The sequence below is a fragment of the Thamnophis sirtalis genome, unplaced genomic scaffold, assembly GCF_051295495.1.
Source record: "Thamnophis sirtalis isolate CommonGarterSnake01/CBP01778 unplaced genomic scaffold, rThaSir2_p1.2 scaffold_11, whole genome shotgun sequence".
NCBI lineage: Eukaryota > Metazoa > Chordata > Lepidosauria > Squamata > Natricidae > Thamnophis > Thamnophis sirtalis.
In genome coordinates this window covers 38,719,967-38,741,571 of record NW_028261391.1, presented here as the reverse complement: position 1 = coordinate 38,741,571, position 21,605 = coordinate 38,719,967, and the positions used below count along the sequence as shown (strand labels likewise).

The 21,605-nt window shown below is 38.2% G+C and overlaps 1 protein-coding gene across 5 annotated transcripts in view; it reads right to left on the bottom strand.

The window, feature by feature from the left end:
* EPHB1 (EPH receptor B1) overlaps positions 1–21,605 on the bottom strand; it is a 372,507-nt gene that overhangs the window by 72,048 nt on the left and 278,854 nt on the right. For all 5 annotated transcript variants that reach the window (XM_014058617.2, XM_014058618.2, XM_014058620.2 and 2 more), the window contains exon 5: positions 16,098–16,433. In XM_014058617.2, the coding sequence (XP_013914092.1) occupies positions 16,098–16,433 (336 nt within the window). The remainder of the gene's footprint in view (positions 1–16,097; positions 16,434–21,605) is intronic.

Here is a 21,605-nt window from a genome sequence, read left to right as displayed (position 1 = left end):
ACTCCCCCCTTCAAAGATACAGATGGTATCCATTTTCCTGGGGTACTGGAAGACTCTTAAGACCTGGCTCTATTCTCAGGCTTTTTCCAATACTTTGGAACTTTACACAACTAGGATCCTCAATGATGGGAAAGCCTGTAAACATACAATCTATATGCTGAGATTAACATCTATTTAATATAACTACCTTATACTCTCCTCATATAGCAAATCAAATCAAAGAGACTTTGAAACCCACTTTTCTCTAGCACTGTTTAGAAAATATGGCTCTTAACTTTGGAATTGTAATTTGATGCTACTTTTTAAATAATGTATTTTTCTACTAATTTACATTTTTTATATTATTTTACACTTGTATATTTTATCCACTACTTCTGTAATCATTTGAAGTATTATAAGTGCACCTATTATTATTTGTGATATGCTATTATAAATTATTTTAATATGTTGTGAACCTCCCTGGGAGAAATAACCATGATTTAGAATCATGAAAAAACAGATATTGTTCTTCTTCATTTTATGCTGTAGAAAACATCCACTTCCAAAGCAAGTGACATTTGTAGTAACATATATCAGACTATCGAACCAGAATAGTTCTTCCCTCTCTATGAAAATTCCAATACTTCTCTCATGAACAGCAAAAACCTCTCATAGCTACTTCAAATTTTTCATTATTGTCATTATGAAAAAGGCCAATGGCAGTTCTGTGCCTGGTATGTGCAGCATACTTAAGCAGGTTAGTTAGGAACATAGCTACTGCCTTTATACCATTCCTTAAGATTTGCTATTTTTCTTGTGGCTTAAAGCAGCAACCTGCTTGTCTATTTATGACTCACTATAATGTACAGTACTAACAAAGATTGTTAGTACATAAAAACCCTTTGTCAAGGAAGGATCAGTCAGCAGAAAACTGGAGGTGTACAGCATGATAGGTAGCATTAAAGGAATCAATGCATTAAATGTTATGCAAAATGGAGAATCTATCCTCACTATCTTGTTAAAAACTTTACTAAAATAGATTATGATATGGTTCAATTTCATGAGTTTTTTTGGCACCTTATACTAGTTCAGACAACTAGTATAATATGCTGTGAGTGTTTTTTTAACAGATTCATATAGGCATTTGGTGAGTTGTTGAGATGATTCATTTAGTACAGGGATGAAGAACTATGGTCCTCTTGAGGCTGGCTCAGGAATAATTCTGGGAATTGAAGTCCAGAAGGTCATAAAGGGGCCATAGTTCCCAACCCATAATTTAGTACATACCATTTGATATTTCACCTAGTTTGAGATATAAAATGCATTTCCATAGAAAATGGAAAATATAAAAGGGAAGGATGTGGCATCATTGCTGTATTGCAGACAGCTTTTGTATGAACTGTTGCAGGTTTTTAGAGAGCGGTTTTAAAACAAAGACAATTCACCCATCCACCCACAATCCTGTGAATTACAAAAGCCTGGAAAAACAAGGGCTGCTTCAGTCAATAACAAAAAAGTTCATAACACTTCCGCAATCATTTGGAAAACATGAACAACTCAACTTGCACAATTTTAGCTTTATAAGTTCAGGAAAAAAAATCAAAAAGGCCACTGATATTACAAGGAAATGGGATCCCGTCACTAGGATCAGTGGTGGGATTCAACCAGTTAGCACCACTTTGGGAGAACCGGTTGTTAACTTTCTGAGCAGCTGGGTGAACTGGTTGTTGAAAGAAACCGTTAGGGCAGAGAACCAGTTGTTAAATTATTTGAATCCCACCACTGATTAGGGTCCTTTCATTTGGGAAAAGACAACGGAAGTAGTGCTGATATTGATAAAGTCATGCACGCACTACATTACATGGGCAGACATTGCTTTCAAGACAAATGGAAGCTGGATCTTTCAGCCATAATTAATCTTGCTGATTAATTTTGGAATATACACACCTGAGGTACTGTATCCTTGAGTACCATTTTATGTGCAACAGGAAACAAAAATAGACTATTGCTTTCAGTTACTGATGAGGGTAGAAAGTATCTTTCTGCTTAGGATTCTTGATAAAATAAAGCAGGGCTTAACATCAAAGCTCATAATGTTTTTATAATACTGGGAAGTTAATGTAGGTATCATTGCAGAACTGGTGTGTCCATGACAGTGTTTTACTTTTCTACCTCCCTGGCAGTTTTCAGCTTCAGTCCTCACATCTACCCCTTCCTCCTCTTCTGCTTTTGCCTAGATCGCCAAAACAGAAGTTTCTCTTTTTTTTTAAAAAAAAATGCTGATTAAAAATCGCAGCATGCAATGCTATTCCCTTGGAAGCAGAAGAAAGATCATGTTATAAAATAAAAATCTTTTCATTCCATTCTCCTACTGTAATTTAAAGTACTAGTTTTAACCAGCAAAGCCTTCTAGGACTTGGTGTTGAGTTTGTGACAGAACCATATTGTTCCAATGGAACGGGACCATTTTGATCATGCTGGAAAAAGCAGCTGGATGTTCCCTGTTTGGGAGATCAGGGAATTCAAAGCCTGAAGATGTTTTTATGTAATCAGGCCACAGCTCTCTGGAATGGCTTCCCGTGGAAAGGTTGAGTGGCCTCAATTTTAGCTACCTTCCAGGAGCAGCTGAAAATAAAGAATCCAGAAGGTGCTTGGGGATTGACAGCAAATTCTGTGTCAAGTTGTATAGCTGTATTTTTATTATTTATTGCTTTACTACTTTTTGTGGGTCACTGAGAATCTTTTAAGGATTGTGATGGAATATGAATGCAATAAATACATTCCCTCCCTCCCCCTCCCTCCTTACACACACAGAGAGAGAGAGAGAGAGAGAGAGAGAGAGAGAGAGGGAGGGAGGGAGGGAGGGAGGGAGAGGGAGAGAGGGAGAGAGGGAGAGAGGGAGAGAGAAGCAAACTGCTGCTATTTCCTTCCCACTGCAGAGGCCAAAATCTAGAGATTTTACCCTCAGTGAACCAATGGTGGATTGGAAGCAGCAGCATGAGAATGCGTAAGGTGTTTTTGTGGTTATGGCAAGATTCTACATGTTGTAGCACTTATATATTGAATCAGTCCATTGTTCCAGCTATTATTTACATTGATACAGTGATTAGTAGTAGTTGTCCAAGATTTCAGATGGGGAATCTTATCCTATCCTATGAGGGATGCCAGGAATTGAACAGGGGATATTCTGCAATCTGCACGTACAACATGTGATTTGCCCCTAAGCCATAAACTTCAGACATTTCTGTGAAAAGAAAATAAGGCGATTTAAACCCTTTGCAAGTGTTAGGGTTTATTTTTGGACAGCCCTGGTTTTGGAGGACAATATGTGTGATACTATGTTGGTATGACCAAGGCTTATAACTTGCCAGGAAGTGGTGAAAAATCTATGTGGACAAAAAAGTTTTTACGTTTCTGAGCCAGATTCCTGGAGAATCACTGACTTCATCCTTGAATCTTCCTACTGCATTTATTTATTTTTAAACCCTGCTGGGGATGGCAATCCAGAAAGAATCAAGGCAATATCACTTGTGCTTCATTAAACAAGTTAATTTCCTGCCTGATCCTCCTGTGAAATCAAACTGTCTCATTTTAAAAGCCCACTGAAGCATGTGGTAAGGGCTCTGCTGGGATGAATTCTCAGAGCCTTCTAAATGATTTTCCCCATATATGCTTCTGAAACCCATGGTCCCTTAAGTCTCTGGTGTGCGGTGATGCCTTTTGGTGAATAGAGCAGGGTTAGTTACTGATAATTGGCCATTTTTTTCCTGACATACTGTAATGCTTTTACACAAGTGATGATTCTAATGTGCTCTTCTTTTCATTCTGCTTACAAATCACTATGCTAAATAGATTTCTAAGATTCATAATCAATTCCTTGTGAGCTAGAATAACTCCCTGTAAAGGTGAGGGTATGTAAACTATTTGAAAAAGGATACTAAATATTGTGCTATTTGTTACTTTTTGGAAATGTCATTCTCTTAATTTTAAAGCTGTTCTTGTATACATAAAACAGTCAAATTCAAAATTTGAGAAATATGGTATTGTGCACACACACACACACAAAACAAAAAATTTCTGGAGATATGAATTAAATATACACCAATTCCTTCAAACATGAGAGCTATTTTAGTGGAAAATAAAAAATTGTTTGGCACTAAAATGTCTGCAATCAAATATATAAGTTGAAATAGGTGTTTTCCAATGCTGGAAGATTACAACATAGTTGTATCTCAAAATACACGATGCATAACATAACCTGAATCCTAAGAAAATACAGACTTTATAAGAGGCGACTCCCAGAAATGAGAAAGGAAAACTTACTTGTTGTAAATGTTGCTGCCAAAGAAACAATATGTCCTATATGAGCTTTTCAGTCAGTGTAATTAAAGTCCTTACTTAATTCTAAGTGGGGAGGGTTTTTATAAATACTTATATGCATAATAGGGTATTGATGGAAAGACTAGTTACTATGGAGGAAGAGAACGAATTAATTTATCATTGCTTGACTAGGTATTGATAAAATTCTGCTTCACTCTTTTGCTGCCACTTTTGAAAAGGGGAGAGGAGCAGAGCAAGTCCAAGAAAGATACTGTTTAATTTAAAAATGTGCAATACAAAAATAAATGCTTATCTTGTTTATACTAAAATAAATAAAAACAAGCAGAAACTAGGGGGATTCTTGGTGTGCTGTTTGTTAGATTATTTCTTGTGATTGCAAAGCCCACCTCCCCCAAGTTCATGTTTTATATTTGTCTCATTTTTGTGATGTTTGCAACTGTTAATCTGCATCAGTAGCTATGATGATGGGCAGCAACAACAACAAAAAAGAGCCATGTGGTAGTCATAAGAAACAATCTTAGAACCTTCCAAATGTGTGGACATCAGTATTTTCAGTAATGGTTACACTGGCTAAAACTTTTCAGACTTGATACATACAACTTGAAGATATGCAAGTTGTGAAAGGCTATTTAAAGATATCAAACAAGTATTGACGAAAATATAGTCATTAGATTTTTTTTTCTCTATTTAGCTTTTCAGCAATCAAGATCAAGAGTAGAAAACAGTGCTTTCCTGGTATTTTGGATCACTCAAATAATCATCCTGGCTAGCATAACCAATGACAAGTTATTATTAGTCTAATTATTTGGACATGCCAGAATAAAGAAGCCAGGAAAGGACCAGTAGGATTTTTTTAAAAAGCCAGTTAAAGATGTTTATGTTGACCACTTGTTAGTGTGTAACATAATACGTAACACAAACTAAACCTATGCACTACAAATTATACAGGAAAACATTCCTCTGATTGTTTATATTTACCCAAATTTTATTTTGTGCTGTTATGGTCTTTCTGTTTTGGAAGAAGCAGCTCCTGTGTATTCAGGAATTCACTGAGTGGGGTGACTGCTTATTTTTTCTAGTGGATGATGTTGATAGTCCAGCCCTGCCTTTGTTTGCACAGCACATTTAATCCTGGGTTTTTAATTTTTTTTTTAATCTTTCCACATCCGTTCAGAGAAGATGATAATTTTCCAAAATTAAACACTTAGCTTGATTGCTGTTTTGTTAATTGCCACATTCACAACCCCCCCTGGTGTTCCTGCCTATTTAACATGGATAATGCTGCAAAGATGATCAACATCAAATTGGTACGCAGGTGGATGGGCAGCAATACTGAGGGATCCCCATCCTTGCTTATTCAGATGGATTGCTTCGCATTATTGCATGAAGGAAAGAATTATACTGAAGTAGAAATCCCTTCCAAAAATCAAACAGACAAACAATAAGCATAAGGAACAGAATCAAGAAGCTTCTTATTGCATTAGAGTGTATGCAACAAATTGGGCAACAAGGAGCTGATGGAATATTTTAGGAAGCTCTGCCAATTTTTCTATAATAATGTTCCCATACAAAATTCAGTTTGCTTAACAGGGAAATTTTCAGATTAAAGGATTAATCGAATTTGACAGTCTCACCTTTAGCCTATGACTTGATGCAGTCGTTAGCACAAAAATCTTGATTTCAATAAGGATTTAGGAAGGATACAAACACGGCAAATATCTTGGGTTGTCTTTGTGTTCTAGTTCCTGGTTTCTACACAAGGACACAGTCAAAGTGACCTTCGTTTATCCTGTACAATCTCACTTTTTTAACTAATGAGAAGTGTAAACCCTAGAGCTTAACAAAAGGTGAGGTCAGGGCTATCAGATAGCCAAAGAAGCATGATCTTGGTCAAATGATCTTGTTAGGTTGCTGATAAACCAAGAAACCCAAAAGTCTGTTTGGCAAGATAGGGATGAGAAGAGAGCCAGATCAAAATTGGGGAAAAAATAAGATGGAAGTCTCAATTGTAATTACACTTTTCTCTCTTTGCTCTATATCCTTTTTTTCCCTCCAAGACATGATCTCAGTCTGGTTGAGGGGGATATCAACCATTCTGTTGTAAAAGTCAACTATGACAATTAAGCCATACAAAAATGTCACGTCCAATTTACAAAAAAATAACAAAGCCTGCCAGATCTATCTCTGTCCCATGGTCAGAAACTTGCAGCAGGTGCACACTATGTTTTGTAAAATCTAAAGACAAGTCATCTGAGAGGCTACCAAATTTGACAGACATTTTGTTACATCAGCAAAATGACAGATATACCACTATTAAGAATAATATTCTTGTGGGATTTTTCAAATGCATTTAATAGAATCTACTATCATCATAACAGATCTGTTGGTAAAAATTCATCAGGCAAATTAATTCAAAACAATTGAAATGTAAAAAGCACTAGAATGTCTTATAGGAATACTATGGGGGGGGGGTGTTCACCGACAAATGTGCGCTCGACAAAAGCGTGCCGACAAAACTGGGGTGAGAAAACTGTGAGGTCAAAATCGCACCCACAGAAGCGTGCCGACAAATGCGCGCCGACGAAAGTGCGCCATCAAAAAACAACGAAAACAATGCAATAACCCTAACCCTAACCTTTACCCTAACCCTTACCTTAACTCTAATCGCGCTTTTGTGGGAGCGGTTTTGTCGGTGCACCATTATAAGCTCGTTGTCGACGTTGCGGTTTTATCGCCGCAGTTTTGTCGGCGCGCTGTTGTCGGGCGCACATTTGTCGGGTCATGCTATGGGGGAACCTATATTCCATAATATGCCAAGTCAGAATTTTTTGTTTTACTTTCTTCAGAAAAGATACCATCCAAAAATACTAATCTCTGTCTTACACAGAGTGTAATATGTAAAATCATGAAAGTTCATGTATAACCACATCATATATGCGTATAATTCTTACATAAGGAGATTATGACCTGTTATACATATTCCATTAAGACAGACTAACAAACTACATTATGGATTACAGAGGTAAGGAAGCTTTTTTGTGGGTAAAGGTTGTGCTTAATAGTTTAAGACTGCTGAGGGTCAAAAATTTGAGTGAACTGTCTCATGTCAAACATATGATTGGAGAGGTGCATTTAAAAAAATGTGGTATGTCACTTTTGAACTTTCACAACATTTACCTATGTTTCAGTTCAAAGTGATGGGACATGTGATATCAGCTTTCGGTAGCTGGGACGAAGAGAGGTGCCAACAGCTGGAAGAAGGTATTTGTCAAGCTACTGAAGATTTAATATTATCTCATAATATTAGTCACGCTGCCAAACTTCTGACAGGTTACGGGCCCAGTCCAGAGAGAGAACCAGAGTGACTAGAGAGCTTAGAGAGAGGAGTAACCCAGTGTAACCTTGCACCAGAGTAAGTGGTTTAAATCATAGGCAGCATGGCCTCCATCAGTGTAATGGGAGGAGGTTTCCTGGTGTCTCAGTTGAATGAGACAAACTACCTCTCCTGGAGTGTGAAGATGGAGATGTACCTGCGGAGGGAGGAGATGTGGACGATTGATACTAATCCACCACTAGTTCTGGATGATGGAGATCAGAGGAAAAATGAAAAGGCTCTAGCCAGCATAATTCTTGCTTTAGAAGAGAGTCAGTTGATACACGTGAGGGGTCTTCAAAGGAGTGCTGGGAGGCATTGCTCAGTGTTTATGTGGGAGAGACTGCTGGCAGTAAAGTGTTGCTGACTAGGAAACTGTATAAGGCACAGCTGAAGCTGGGAGTGTGTATGTCCACACATTTGCAGAATATGAGAAGGACATTCCTTGAGTTGGAAGAAACGGGAATGACATTTACCAAAGCACACAAGGTGTAGGTGGTGCTTAGTTCCTTGGACAGTTCATGGGATGTTTTTGTGACTAGTCTAGAGTCCATGCAAGAACAGGATTTAACCATGTCATATTTAACTGGTCAGTTATTGAAGAAAGAGCAGAAACACCTGGAGAGGAGACCAGGAAAGGGAGGAGAGAGTATTCAGCATAGACCAGCGTCTGTAAAAGTCCAGGAAAGAGTTAACTTTGTGAGGAGATGCTTCACGTGTGGTTCTACTGAGCATCTCCAAAGACGCTGTCCTGAGATGAGGAACAGAGGAGCAGCGAGACAAGGGTGCAGATCTAAGCAGCAAATGTAGAGCGATTCTCCAGTGTCATTTATCCTGGCAGCGTCAACAACTGAACACACCAGGAATACATGGTTGTTGGACAGTGGGGTGAGCCAGCATATTGTTAATGATCCACATGTGTTTTCTGGTTTGAAACCAGCAAGGCAAACATGGGTTAGCTTGGCTGATGGACAGAGATTTGCTGTAAAAAAGTAAGGTAATGTATATGTACCATAAATAGATGCTATATTGTAAGATGTACCTGATTTAGAGCACAATTTGTTAAGTATATCTAGGTTAGGGAGGATTATAAAATTGTATTTGCTGGGGAACTATATACCATTAAGAAAAACACACAGGTATGTGCACAAGGGGTTAAAAAGGATGATCTGTATGTTCTGGGAATGCAATGCAGTAATTGTGCACATACACTTAATAATGCTCCCACACATGACGAATGTGTACGTTGGTTGAATAGGGGAGCGGAGCATGCTAGTTATAGATGGTTGCAGAAAATGCCAGACACAGCTAGGTGGCATAAGCCACAGCAAAAGCAAAAGCCGTGTAAGAGGTATTTAGAGTGCACTGTTAGTAAGGGGGCACAATACAGAGTGTATCCTTTGAGTAGGAAAAACACAAGGCAAGCAAACAGTGTTATACCTAGGAAACCTGAATGGTGCAAGAAAGTTATACCTCCTGAGCAATTCACTGCAGGTGAGGTTAGGGTAGGTTGTATTCATAATGAACCCTGTAATCACCAGGAGATATGGTCATTGCCTAAGGAACAAGATAAATGAAGGAAGCCAAAGTTAAAGAGAAAGACAGGCAGGCAGATAAACCAAACTGAGGTGATTTAGCTAGTGAGAAGTAAAAGTAAAGGTATCCCGCCAAGAGATGGTAAACAGAATGTAATGGAGATTAATGAGACATTGTAGAGAGTCAGTAGATAATGAACATAGAAGCAATAGTAATAACGGTACTAGTATCCTTTGTAGAACTGAGAGAGTAGTAATTGAAGCAGGAGGCAAGGACATACCATATTTTTCAGAGTATAAGACGCACCAAGATTTTGAAGAGGCAAATTTTAAAAAAAGTTTTTGCACTCTGCAGACCTCCAAAAATGGCCTGATTCTTTTCGGAAAAACGGGCCCATTCTTTTTGTCCAAAAAAGGGTATGCATAAGTCTTTAGAAGGCTTGTAGAGTGCTCCTGGGGATTGCCCCCCAAAAAACTAGCAAAAATGGTCCATATTTTGCAAAAAATGGATCTGGTTTTTGTCAAAAAGAGGGCATGCATAGCCTTTAGGAGGCTTATAGGAGGCCTTCTGGGGGCTGGGGAGGTAAAAATGAGCAAAAAAACCCAGCCCATTTTTCACTCATTTTTGCCCTCCCCAGCTCCCAGGAGCACTCTGGAAGCCTCCTAAAGGCTATGCATGGTCATTTTGGTGAAGGGGACGGGGTTTTGGGAGGTCAAAAATGCTGTACTCAGTGTATAAGATGCGCCCAGATTTTCACCCTCTTTTTGAAGGAAAGAGGTGTGCCATATACTCCGAAAAATACAGTAATAGATATCTGAGGTTTGTTCAGAGTTAACCCAAAGTATGTACTACTACTAAACAATATAAATGTGGATGTAAATGAAATATCGAAATGTTAATGTAAAAGGTGCTGTACCAACGTATGTATAACAATGTATAACAATGCCTACATAAATACTGGAAAGTGAAAGAAACTGTAAAGGGGAAACTGTTATATGAAACATGGTAGCAAAACCTGTGCCTGTAGGAAAAATATAAAGATTATGTAAAAGCATTTGGGTTATCAGATGTATCAGCTTTAAATGGGAGAAGTATCAAGTTACTGAGGATTTAATAGCTGCCAGCTGATGAAAGGTTGTAAGCTGTAATTTGTAAACTAATGCAATGTAAGGCAAGGCTGATGAAAAAAGGCTGATACATTGCAACTATGGTATAACCCTTTTAAGACTCTGATGGGAGGTCCACACAAGTCTATACATAGGTGGCTAGTAGAAGGTGTTTCTCTCAGCATGTATTCATTTTATCTTTCATCGTGTCTGTAGTGAATGGTACAGGAATTTATCTCTGCATGTATATGTATGTATGTAGTTTTAGATAAACCACTGTTAATTGTCTGGAGGCTCTTGTGCTGTGCTCCTGGGATTTATTTCATAATATTAGTCATGCTGGCAAAACCTCTGACAGTATTTGTGCATGGCTTTGAGGCTACAGGTTGCTATCCCATGATTTAGTGTGATGTTTTTTATTCTTGTCTTTAAGTGGCAGCATAAGGCATAGGACTATCTGACTCAAGGGTAGTGTTCAGATGAAAATGTAAGGTGAACAGCATGGTCTCACAATAGATCTAGGAGCTCAAGAATATTGGTAGTATTTCTTGTCTAATACAAACAAGGTGCCTTGTTTTAAAGATTCCCAGACATAAGCATCCAACTGTAATCTGACAACTGGAAGCTCAATTCCAGGATTAAACTACCCAGATAATCAAATCAAGAATGAAAGCTGAAATGTACCACATTGCTCCCTGTCTTTAAATCTCTACTATACTAACATGTTTTGCAAGTTACTGTTCTATCTCTTGGTTATATGAAGTGATTGATGAACAGATAAATGCTACAATAAGCAGCAAGAGTTAAGTACCATATTTTTCGGAGTTAAAAGAGGCTGAAAATCTGGGTGCGTCTTACACATTTAATACAGTATTTTTTGCCCCGCCCAGCCCCAGCAGCACTCTATAAGCCTCCATAAGGCTATGCACGCAAATTTTTTGACAAAAAACGGGCCCGTTTTTGAAAAATGGGCTGTTTTTGCTCATTTTTTCCCCTCCAGCCCCCAGGAGTACTCTGCAAGTCCCCCCCCCTGCTACTCATGCGTTTTTTTTAAAAAAAAATGGGCCCATTTTTCACAAAAAAAGGGTGGGTTTTGGGAGGTTTGCAGAGTGCAAAAAAGAGAAAGCTCTTTAACTGATTGATAAGAATTAGATTGATCAAGTGCTGGGCCAACAGAAACAAAGTCTTAGGTGCTGCAGATTGTCAGTGATTTCCTTCTCCAGCACATGGATAAATACACCTGAAATAATCTACCTATTTACCTACCCTCTCTCTCCCTACCTACCTACTGTATTTCTCTCTATCTATCTATCCCTCTATCTATCTACTTACTTACTCTCTCTCCCCCTCCCTACCTATCTACTGTATTTCTCTCTCTCTCTCTATTTCTCTCTCTATCCCTTTACCTACCTACCTACCTACCTACCTACACACACTCTCTCATTACCTACCTACTGTATTTCTCTTTCTCTCTATTTCTCTCTCTCTATCTCTTTATCTATCTAACTACCTACCTAACTACTCTCTCTCTCTCCCTCCCTCCCTACTGTATTCCTCTCTCTTTCTCTCCTTCTCTATCCCTCTATCTACCTACCTACTTTTTTAAAATTTGCCTCTTCAAAACCTTGGTGCATCTTATACTCCGGTGTGTCTTATACTCTGAAAAATATGGTAGCTGCATTAGGGTATTAAGGAGACTCCAGGAATTGACAGTTTGACATATGGATGCCTGAAATTTCCTGATTGTGTTAATTCATAAAACGACTACTGATAACTGGTTTTTTTTAAATGACAGGAGGTTTAATTACTGTATAGACATTCTTCTATATCCTAGTTTTTTGGATGAAAAGTTTCAAGTTTTAAATGGTTGAAATTTGAAAGAAAATAGGAATGTCTGTTGCAAAGTGAAAAGGAAGGTTTATCTGAGATATTTTACACATCATGGCTCTGAACCTGAAAAAGCTGTTCCAGATGAACCAGTAGAATATCACCTTTTGTCAGGCACAAGCAACCAGATCCATACATGAAAGGTTCAAGTTGATTATTTTATTTGTTTTACCTATAGTACAGGAATCTTCCCAGACTGCCTTGCCTTTGGAACTAACAGATAATATTCCATGGAATTAATTAAGCTTAAGTCTCTTGTAGCAGCACCAAGGACTCAACACTAGTTCCCTGCTTGATTCCTCCTCCTTGCCTAGCTGGATTTCCCAATATCTTTAGGAAACATCAAGCCAAGAATCACTGGGAGGCTCCTCAAACAGAGGCAGCATTAGAATAACTGGAGCAGATATTGATATAGGTCTTGAAACACTTAAGACAACAAGAGTCCAAGGGTTTCAAGCACTTGAAAGCATAGCAAAGGCATTCAATGAAGCAAAGACATGCCTGTCTTAATTAAAACAACTGGCTGCAGCCTTATTTAAGAAGCAGATCTGACCCTGAAACTATGAACCTTGGTGTGATTCAGAGGTGGGTTCCTACCAGTTTGCACCTATTCAGTAGAACCGGTTCGTCAAATCTACCAAACCGGTTAGAAGAGGTTCCACCAGTGCACCCAGAAAGCAGGCCACACCTACAGAAGAGGTTCCAAAAAATTTTGAAACCCACCACTGGTGTGACTGATAAATCTTGCTTGGTTCTCTGACCCTCAGACTGAATCCTGACTAGTCTTCTGTCCATTCCTGTAGAAAGTGAAACTATTCAGGCAAGCCTTATCTTCACAGAGTCTGATTTATGTTCCTTTGGTTGTCTTCTCAACCTTGAGTAAATTGCTTACCATTACGTAGCAATTCTGTGTGCATGTGTGTGTTTGAAACTTGAAACAGGAAGTATAGGAACCATGTTGCTGATATACAATTGGCCTGCAGCAGCTGAAAAAAGAATAATTGCATCTACTATATGCCTGCAAGCTTGTTCACATAGGAAATTAGGATGTACATTTGAGAAAAGGCCCAGTTAGCAACATTTCATAAAACAATAGCCTAGCAGGAAAATGGATAAAATTGTCAGTGGTGCAGAAGACCTCAAATCCATTTAGAGAGTCCTTCAGGCCTATCACTTCAGTAAAAGCTGAAGAACTGAAGAGAGCCCTGCAGATACAATCAATTAAATAGGAATGCATTGGATGGAGAATTTTATGGAAGGCAAAAGGGACAGATGGAGAGATAACAGTTTCCAAGAAATGAAAAGAAATATATGGGTAAATGATTAAACAGATGGCTAAGCTAAGGATATAGGTCAATTCTTACGAACCTGAGAAAAGCATTCAAGTTTGTTTCTGTTAAAAAATGCTTAATTAGATTAATTAAAGAACAGAACTGACATAAATACTTTTTGAGCATGAACTTAGAACATGCAATTTTCTCCATCATTTGTCTTTCTTTAAAGTCTGTTACCTTGGTTTTTTTTCCCTTCAAGAATTTAATATATGTAGACTGTGAATGCATGCCATAATATGTGAAGATACAGCTGCCTGTAATATGCCTTTCTGTTACTTCTTGCATAACAGTCCAGCTTGCAGTTAGAAATATGCTGCATTTTAAAATTAGCAGGGGATAAAAAACAAGGACAGCAAATCAAAATGTTAGGCATCAATGTGTGAGTCAATGTCAAACCTACACAATCTAGTCCACTTTGCATTCCTATTACTCTCCCTTTAAATGCCTGTAGTTTGCTCAGCATTTCTACTTGCTTAAAATGTGCTGAATGCTAAAGCTTCATTTCTAATTGCCAAATATGCGCTTCATCTTTGAGGCCTTTCAAACACAGGGTGCATCCTTAATATGCCGAAAGCAATTGCACTTTATCTGGAATGGATAAATGCAGAGAAAAGCCTGTTACAATGCAAATGTATCAATTTTTAATAATCACAGCTTTGTGACAGGAATAATCGGGAAGAAAAAGAGAAAATGGATAAATGGGGAGTAGGAACACTAGCTGTCAGGAACAAAAAAGAGCAAAGGACATACCACCTAAAAACAATGGTTTATACAAAAAGAGGAAGGGCAGGCATTTGGCGATTGCTCCATGGATCCAGTTTAGCCAACCAGACAATGGAGATGACCTGAGGCTGCAGAATAGAGCAATGGAAGAATAGATGACCAGATGAACAAATGAAGAGAATGAAAAAGAAACAGAAAGGATGGACAAAAGGGCCAAGAATCACTGCCAGAACACTTCTGCTTATATCTCAGTTGTATCTTGGTGCCCAATTCACACTGACATGTTGACCTGACAAAGTTCCTACTTCTGGGAGACAGATCGCTCAAATATTGTTTCCAAGACTTTTTAAAAAATGTTGTGGCTGTTGGTGTGAATTCTTCAGGGATGGCATTAATAAAGGCTTCCTATTTAACATATATTGCACAAAAGAAGAATCTTCATCCTCTTGTTATAGGCAAACCAAAACAGATTGTGGTTTATTGTCACCTCCCAGTGGCTCAACAGTTAATTCTTCTCTTCATTAAGCTTTTGGTCAGGGTCACTACCTGTTAGCTTTTCTATCCCCACCAAAGAATATATGCACAAACATTGCAGATCCATCAGCATCAGGATACCTCCCTCCCCCAAGGAAGAATCGGCAATTGATTCATCCATGATTATCTCTAGTTATAAAAAAGGAGGAAAAAAGAGATGACAAAGTGTAGAAGAAATTCTGCTTCTTTCAATAGGTTGCTGTGGTTTTGATTTTGCTGCTAAGAATGTTAGTTGTACAGATATTATCCAGATGTTATATGGATCCAGATGTTTTCCTTCCAGATCATGTTTCTAGGGTGACTATCTCATCAACCCAGTTTTCTTTTTGCTCTTTAGGAACATGAAGTTCTTCCACCAGATAAAGACTGTGAGTACTGAGTGCCACCATGTGAGCAATCCAAGAAACTGTGACATGAGCAGCATATGGGTTTTAATGGCCTGACATGGCTGCTGTTCTACTCACATGCCTGCTCTAGAATTTCACTTATTTCCAGTAGCTGCAGAATCCAATTGCAATGTAATATTTGTTATTCTGCCCCTGTATAAATATACAGGTATTCCTGGACTTACAGCCCAAACTTTATGTTCAGTGAGAAATTTGTTAAGTGAGTTTTCCCCATTTTAGGATTTTTCTAGCCACAGCTGTTAAGTGAATCATTTCAGCTTTTAAGTTAGTACCATGGTTGTTAAGTAAATGTGGCTTTCCCATTACTTGGCTTAACAGAAAGGTCGCAAAAGCTGTTCACATGATTCTGGGACACTGTCATAGCTTTTCTGCTTGAGGAACTCTGGGAGCTGAAGTCCACAAGTCTTAAAGTTGCCAAGGTTGGAGACCACTGACCTACATGACAGTACTACTGGTAATTAAAACATTGAAAGTTCAGTTACCTGCCTGCTGCACATTACATCATTGCTGTTACTTTTCCTCATTCACTCACTATCCCAGATAAGCCTCCTGGAAGAAGGCAATGTTTTGGAGAGCTCTTAAGTATTATTCTACTACTATCTACTACTATCAGAGCTATATATGATGGGTGTCATAAATTCGCCAGTTACAGCAAAACCTGGCAAGAGGTCTACTCCCAACTCCCAGTGCTTAAAAGGGAAGGAGAAGAAATAACAAGTACCAAGATCTACAGATTATTCTAGAACTAGATTGCAATATTTAATGGTTCTGAAATCAAGATATGTTCAAAAGTTGATACAGTATCAAAGAACTTTTCAATTTCTTTCCCTACGTTCATGAAGAAAATCATACTGGCGGTTCCTGAACTGCATCTTACCTGCTTGGTTGGTGGTGATGTTCACTGAGGCATGCTGTGGCGGGAATGGGCTTTTATTAGAAACCCCATTGACAGCTTGGATCTCAAAGGTGTAGGGCGTATGAGCCCACAGGTTGCTGATGAAGACACGAGTTCCTGTAAGTCCCAATTGTCTTGGCACAAACTCCACATTGTCATCGCAGCGGGAGCAGCTACGGCGATCTGACCGGCACTTTTTGCAGACGATATTATAGGTCACATCATCACGACCTCCTGTATCCCGAGGTGGGTGCCATTCTAATATAATTGAAGTCTCATTGACAATAGAGATTACATTCCGAGGTCCTGAGGGAACACCTGTTAAATAACAATTTGCAGATCAAGGCTATGCAAGTAAATATATAACTTTAAACAGTAAAATGTATAACTTTAGCGGTATTTTAAAACATTGGAATATTTTGTTTATTTTGTTTTTGTACAAAATATTTATTTGATATTTAAATCAATTGCAATAATTCACTTAGGAAGTGACCACATGAGTGACTGCTATATTCCTTGTGCTTTTCTAATGTCGGGCTTCTATTGAGGATGGAATGAGATGGCAGAGACTTTCCCATGTTCCAAATGATCTTCATTGTCTTCACCATGGTATTAGATAAACATTTGTCATCCCCAAATATTCCTCTCTTGAAAAACGTGATTTACTGATAGCTTGCTCTGGTCTTTCCACACCTACCTGACCCATTAGTATCAGCAGTCATGTAGGAAGAATTTTACTAACAGGCTTATTTTAAAATAATATTTCATTTCTACTTCATTTCTTTTTACTTGTAAACAGGTTTTGAAGAATTATTATCTTAAAAGAGAATATAAGAAATTATAACACATATATTTCATTCACAAATTCTCAATGATCACCTTAGCTAAGAAAATTGACAAGTGATGTTCCTATAAGAGGTTTTTTTTTACTGGTCTCATTTATTTCAGTTACCTTGAAGCATTTGATATCAGCAAATAACCCATGGATTGTGTAGCACAATCATCTTCATATCCAGAAGAGCAAGAATGTTGTCTTTTACTGCAATGTGCTCTACATGGGGCTGCCCTTGAAGAGCATCCGGCAACTTCAGCTAGTCCCGAATGCGGCCACGCGAGTGATCATGGGCGCACCGCGGTTCGCCCACATAACACCTATCCTCCGCGAGCTGCGCTGGCTACCTGTTGATCTCCGGGTGCGCTTCAAGGTGCTACTTACCATCCATAAAGCCCTCCATGGTAGTGGATCTGAGTACTTGAGAGACCGCCTCCTGCCGATTACCTCCCTTCGACCTATTAGATCGCACAGATTAGGCCTCCTCCGAGTTCCATCCGCCAGTCAGTGCCGACTGGTGACTATGCGGAGGAGAGCCTTCTCAGTAGCAGCTCCGACCCTTTGGAACGATCTCCCCGTGGAGATTCGCACCCTCACCACCGTCCAGACCTTCCGCACAGCCCTTAAGATCTGGCTATCCCGTCAGGCCTGGGGATAAGATTCTAATTCGCCCCCACCCGAATGTTGAATGAAAGTTGTGTTTTATTGCTTTATTTTTTTTCTTATTCACGTATTGTCTTATGTTTTGTCTTGCACTCCCCCTCCCATAAATTGTAAGCCGCCCTGAGTCCCCTCAGGGAAAAGGGCGGCCTATAAATCACAAATAAAATCTAAAAAAAAAATCTTTTTCCTTGCTTGTTTGTGTCACACCCTTGTGGTCATAGATGTCCAGCTTGAGTACATTCTCTCCCCATGTAGAATGGTAATAATATGGCATCACTCACTTAAGAGTTTTATCTTTGGGTGATCTGAGTCAAACTAGATTACTTTTTGTTCTTTTCAAATAATTGAATCTAGCTAGAATACTAAAAAACAAAAATCTATTTTCTGAAAGGCACATGCACACACAAACAAGGATGGATGGATGGACGGCCGCATGCACACACAACCCCCCCCTCACTTAATTTGAATTTAAAAGTCAATTCTTAAATTTTGAGAGGGAAGGGAAAGGAAATGTGGAGTCCAAAGCTTATCATCCTTAAAGCACTCTCTTGTAGGAGTGCCCTAAACTGTAGGATGGTTAAAAAAGATCTTCTACCGGTACTTGGTAAATACAGTATATCTCTGTATAAAAGGATTATAGTTTTTCCATTTGAAATTTTTGTGAATTCAGAAGATTTATGTAAGGTGCAAAAAGCCAGGTCCATACATGCAGGATCAATTTAACTGTTTTATTGCTGGAAGTCTATGCACAGAAATTTTCTTTACTAATGGTCAACACCTGGTAATAGCTAGGTAAGTTTCAATGGCAATTAAGGGGGACTTGTTTGTAATGTAATGACTCTCATTTTCTCTTTTTACCCCTTCCCTTGGCTCTGCTAGTCTTTCCCCTACATTAGACTGGATTGCTACATCTGCATTAGGTGATTGCCATTACTTAGGGCTTCTATTATATGCAACAAAAGCAAATTATTTATTTGAAGCTTGTCCTTGGTGTTTCCTCTGCTAACTCATGAATGCTGGTTGAGTTTTATAGGAAGAGATTTATTGCCATGCCCTAAGCAAAGTTCTGACAAGTACAAAGCAACAATCCTGATAAAAAAAAAGTCGTATTTGGTTGGTTGTTCTTCATTGGTAGTACAGTGTCTCTCATCTTTCAGAGTCATATGCTGAAGACATGCACTTTAACATTTGAAGCAAAAATCAGGAAAAAAAATGAGGGTTTTGACACATGCAATTCACAATAGAGCCTTGTCTGGCAGGCAAGCACAACTTTCATTTTCTGTCCATTGTTTTTATTCCAGAAAATAGCAATAGCAATAGCACTTAGATTTATATATCGCTTCATGGTGCTTTACAAACCACTCTCTAAATAGTTTACAGAGTCAGCATATTGCCCCCAACAACCTGAGTCCTCATTTTACTGGCCTCAGAAGGATGGAAGGCTGAGTCAGCCCTGAAATGGCAAGGATCAAACTGCTGGCAGTCAGCAGAGTTAGCTTGCAATACTGCATTCTAACCATTTCTGTGCCATTTCTGGTGTCTTCAAATGTTTTCCCATCTCTTTATTGATGTCACATGTACACAGAAAATCTGATTTGCTTATATTTTTGTGTCAGCTGATCCTCCGCCAATCTATCTTGTAACCATCATGGTCATGACCAGATTCCAACAACTTGGTGTTCTCCTTTTGTACTTACTAATCTCTTTATTGTTTGGATAATTTTTTAGCAATTTAGTGGCTTGTTTTGCTGAAAGGTTTTTTAATTGGTGAATATCATTAAATTTTGATTATTTAAGAATATGTAATTGATTTTTATACTTTAATGGTAATTCTCTTTTTATCTGTATTAGTCAATACTTGAAGCAGGTTCTGGGTGGAGGTTTGGAGAAGAAAAGATGGTTTTATTCAATTTATATGCCACCCATCTTGCCTGGAATTAAGTTTGCCAGATTTTAAGCAATTAAAATCTGGAAAGCTCTTATTGATACAATAATGTTTCTAAGATTGAAATAATGGATATTTAGTGCAGTCTTAGAAAGATGTCCTTTTATGTCTATTTTCTATGTAGTTACTATGAGCAACAGGGACACCAGAGTTCAGACTATTTACCTCATATCCATAGGAAGTATCAATCTATAAATAATGAAGCACTTTACAAGGTAAGAATTTAGTTCAACACTGATTTTCTACAGATGCAACGATAAAGAGTCAATTAACTGAAGTTTAATAGTTGCAGAATTCCAGTGTGGACCATACTGAAAAGAATAACAAATGTACATACAGTATATAACATGAAAACTAAACCAGCAATTTTGCCCAGAAGAAAGATCTCAAAGCCAATTAATAACAAACAGATCAACTCAACACTGGTCAAGTCATAAAATAATCAGCATATGGGCCAAGTTCTGTTAAAAAAAAGCAGTAGTTGGTATAAATCTTAGAACTGGATTCAAGCTAGAATATATAGTTATCTAGTACTGAATTTTTCAAAATCAAAACTGAAGCCAAATGTTTCAGTTGTGGTATTATTGACATAGAAAAATGCCCATAGTTTAAATCAGTGTTTCTCAACCTTGGCAACTTGAAGATGTCCGGATTTCAACTCTCAGAATTCCCCAGCCAGCGAATGAAATATAAAATAAATTAAAAATTACACAAAAAAAGAAGAAAAGAAAAAGAGGAAAAATAAAGAAACCTCCTCCTTTATTCCTAGCAAGAATCAACATTAACAATTTATTACTATCCCTTACAGTAGTGTTTCTCAACCTTGGCGACTTTAAGTTCTGTGGACTTCAACTCCCAGAATTCCCCAGCCAGGGGATTCTGGGAGTTGAAGTCCACAGGACTTAAAGTCGCCAAGGTTGAGAAACACTGCCTTACAGTAAAGTCCAACACCTCATCCCTTTCTCTATAGACCCATCTATAGAGACCCATCTATATAGTTTATAGAACCTTTCTCTATAGACCCATCTATAAAACCTCATATCTCCATTTTGATCAGGAAAAGCCTAAGAAGGATTACCAGATTATAACATAACTATTGAAAACTTGAATTTGAATTCCTTTTATATTTTCACCTCCATTTCCATTTAAGTATATCTCCCCATTTCCTCTATTCAAATAAACAAAACCTTTAAGACATCATCATCATCTAGTCCCAGTTAAAAAAAGTTGAACATTACCAGAAATAGTAAGCTATTAACTTCAACCTTGGTCCAATAAACCAATTTCATATTATTCCTGCTTTCTCCCAAATGTCTTACTAACATCTTCACAGAAAGTTCTAGTATCTGCTTTTTCATATTCTCTTCGTCTCTTCCCTCAAAATTGTTTTTGTCAAGGCCCTTTTCTAATTCCAGTGTGTCAAGCAGAAGTTCAGCAGTCATTTAAGAGTTGAACGGTCTGGAACTATAGCAAATCAATGAATACATTTTGTGCATTCTTTTTCTTGCACTGGGGCAAATATGGTGTATGAATGAGTAACAATTTGAAGGATTTTGTAGTTCTTCCTCATTTATTTGGAGACTAGTCCTCTCACCACTTAGCTTTGCTGGACATCACATAATTGACATTGGTGTGGAGAGGTTGTTGGCCATTTTGCTGGGATCAAGGAAAATAATTAACAGGCAAGTGTTTCAACATCTTACTCAAAAGAAAATGAATCAAAAGCAATTCTGCTGAATCTGTGATAGCCTACCTCTGCTCAAGCCCTGGAGGATTTTCCAGCTGCTGTCTCTATTCCAAATTCCCTACTACCCTCCTCTTTCCCTTTTCTTCATAATTACATTCAGAGAGGCACTTTGAGAGAGCTTCTCTGATCTGTTGCCATGGTTACACAGATGAAAGCATTTTGTTAAAATTGCTAGAAAAATGCTGTCCTTTTAACGAAAATTCCATTCCATTTAATTTTTTCTCCCATCAGCACAGATAAAGTATTTGTCATGAGCCATCTAGCAGTAAAGGCTTTACTATGTATACAGAAGACTAAAATGGT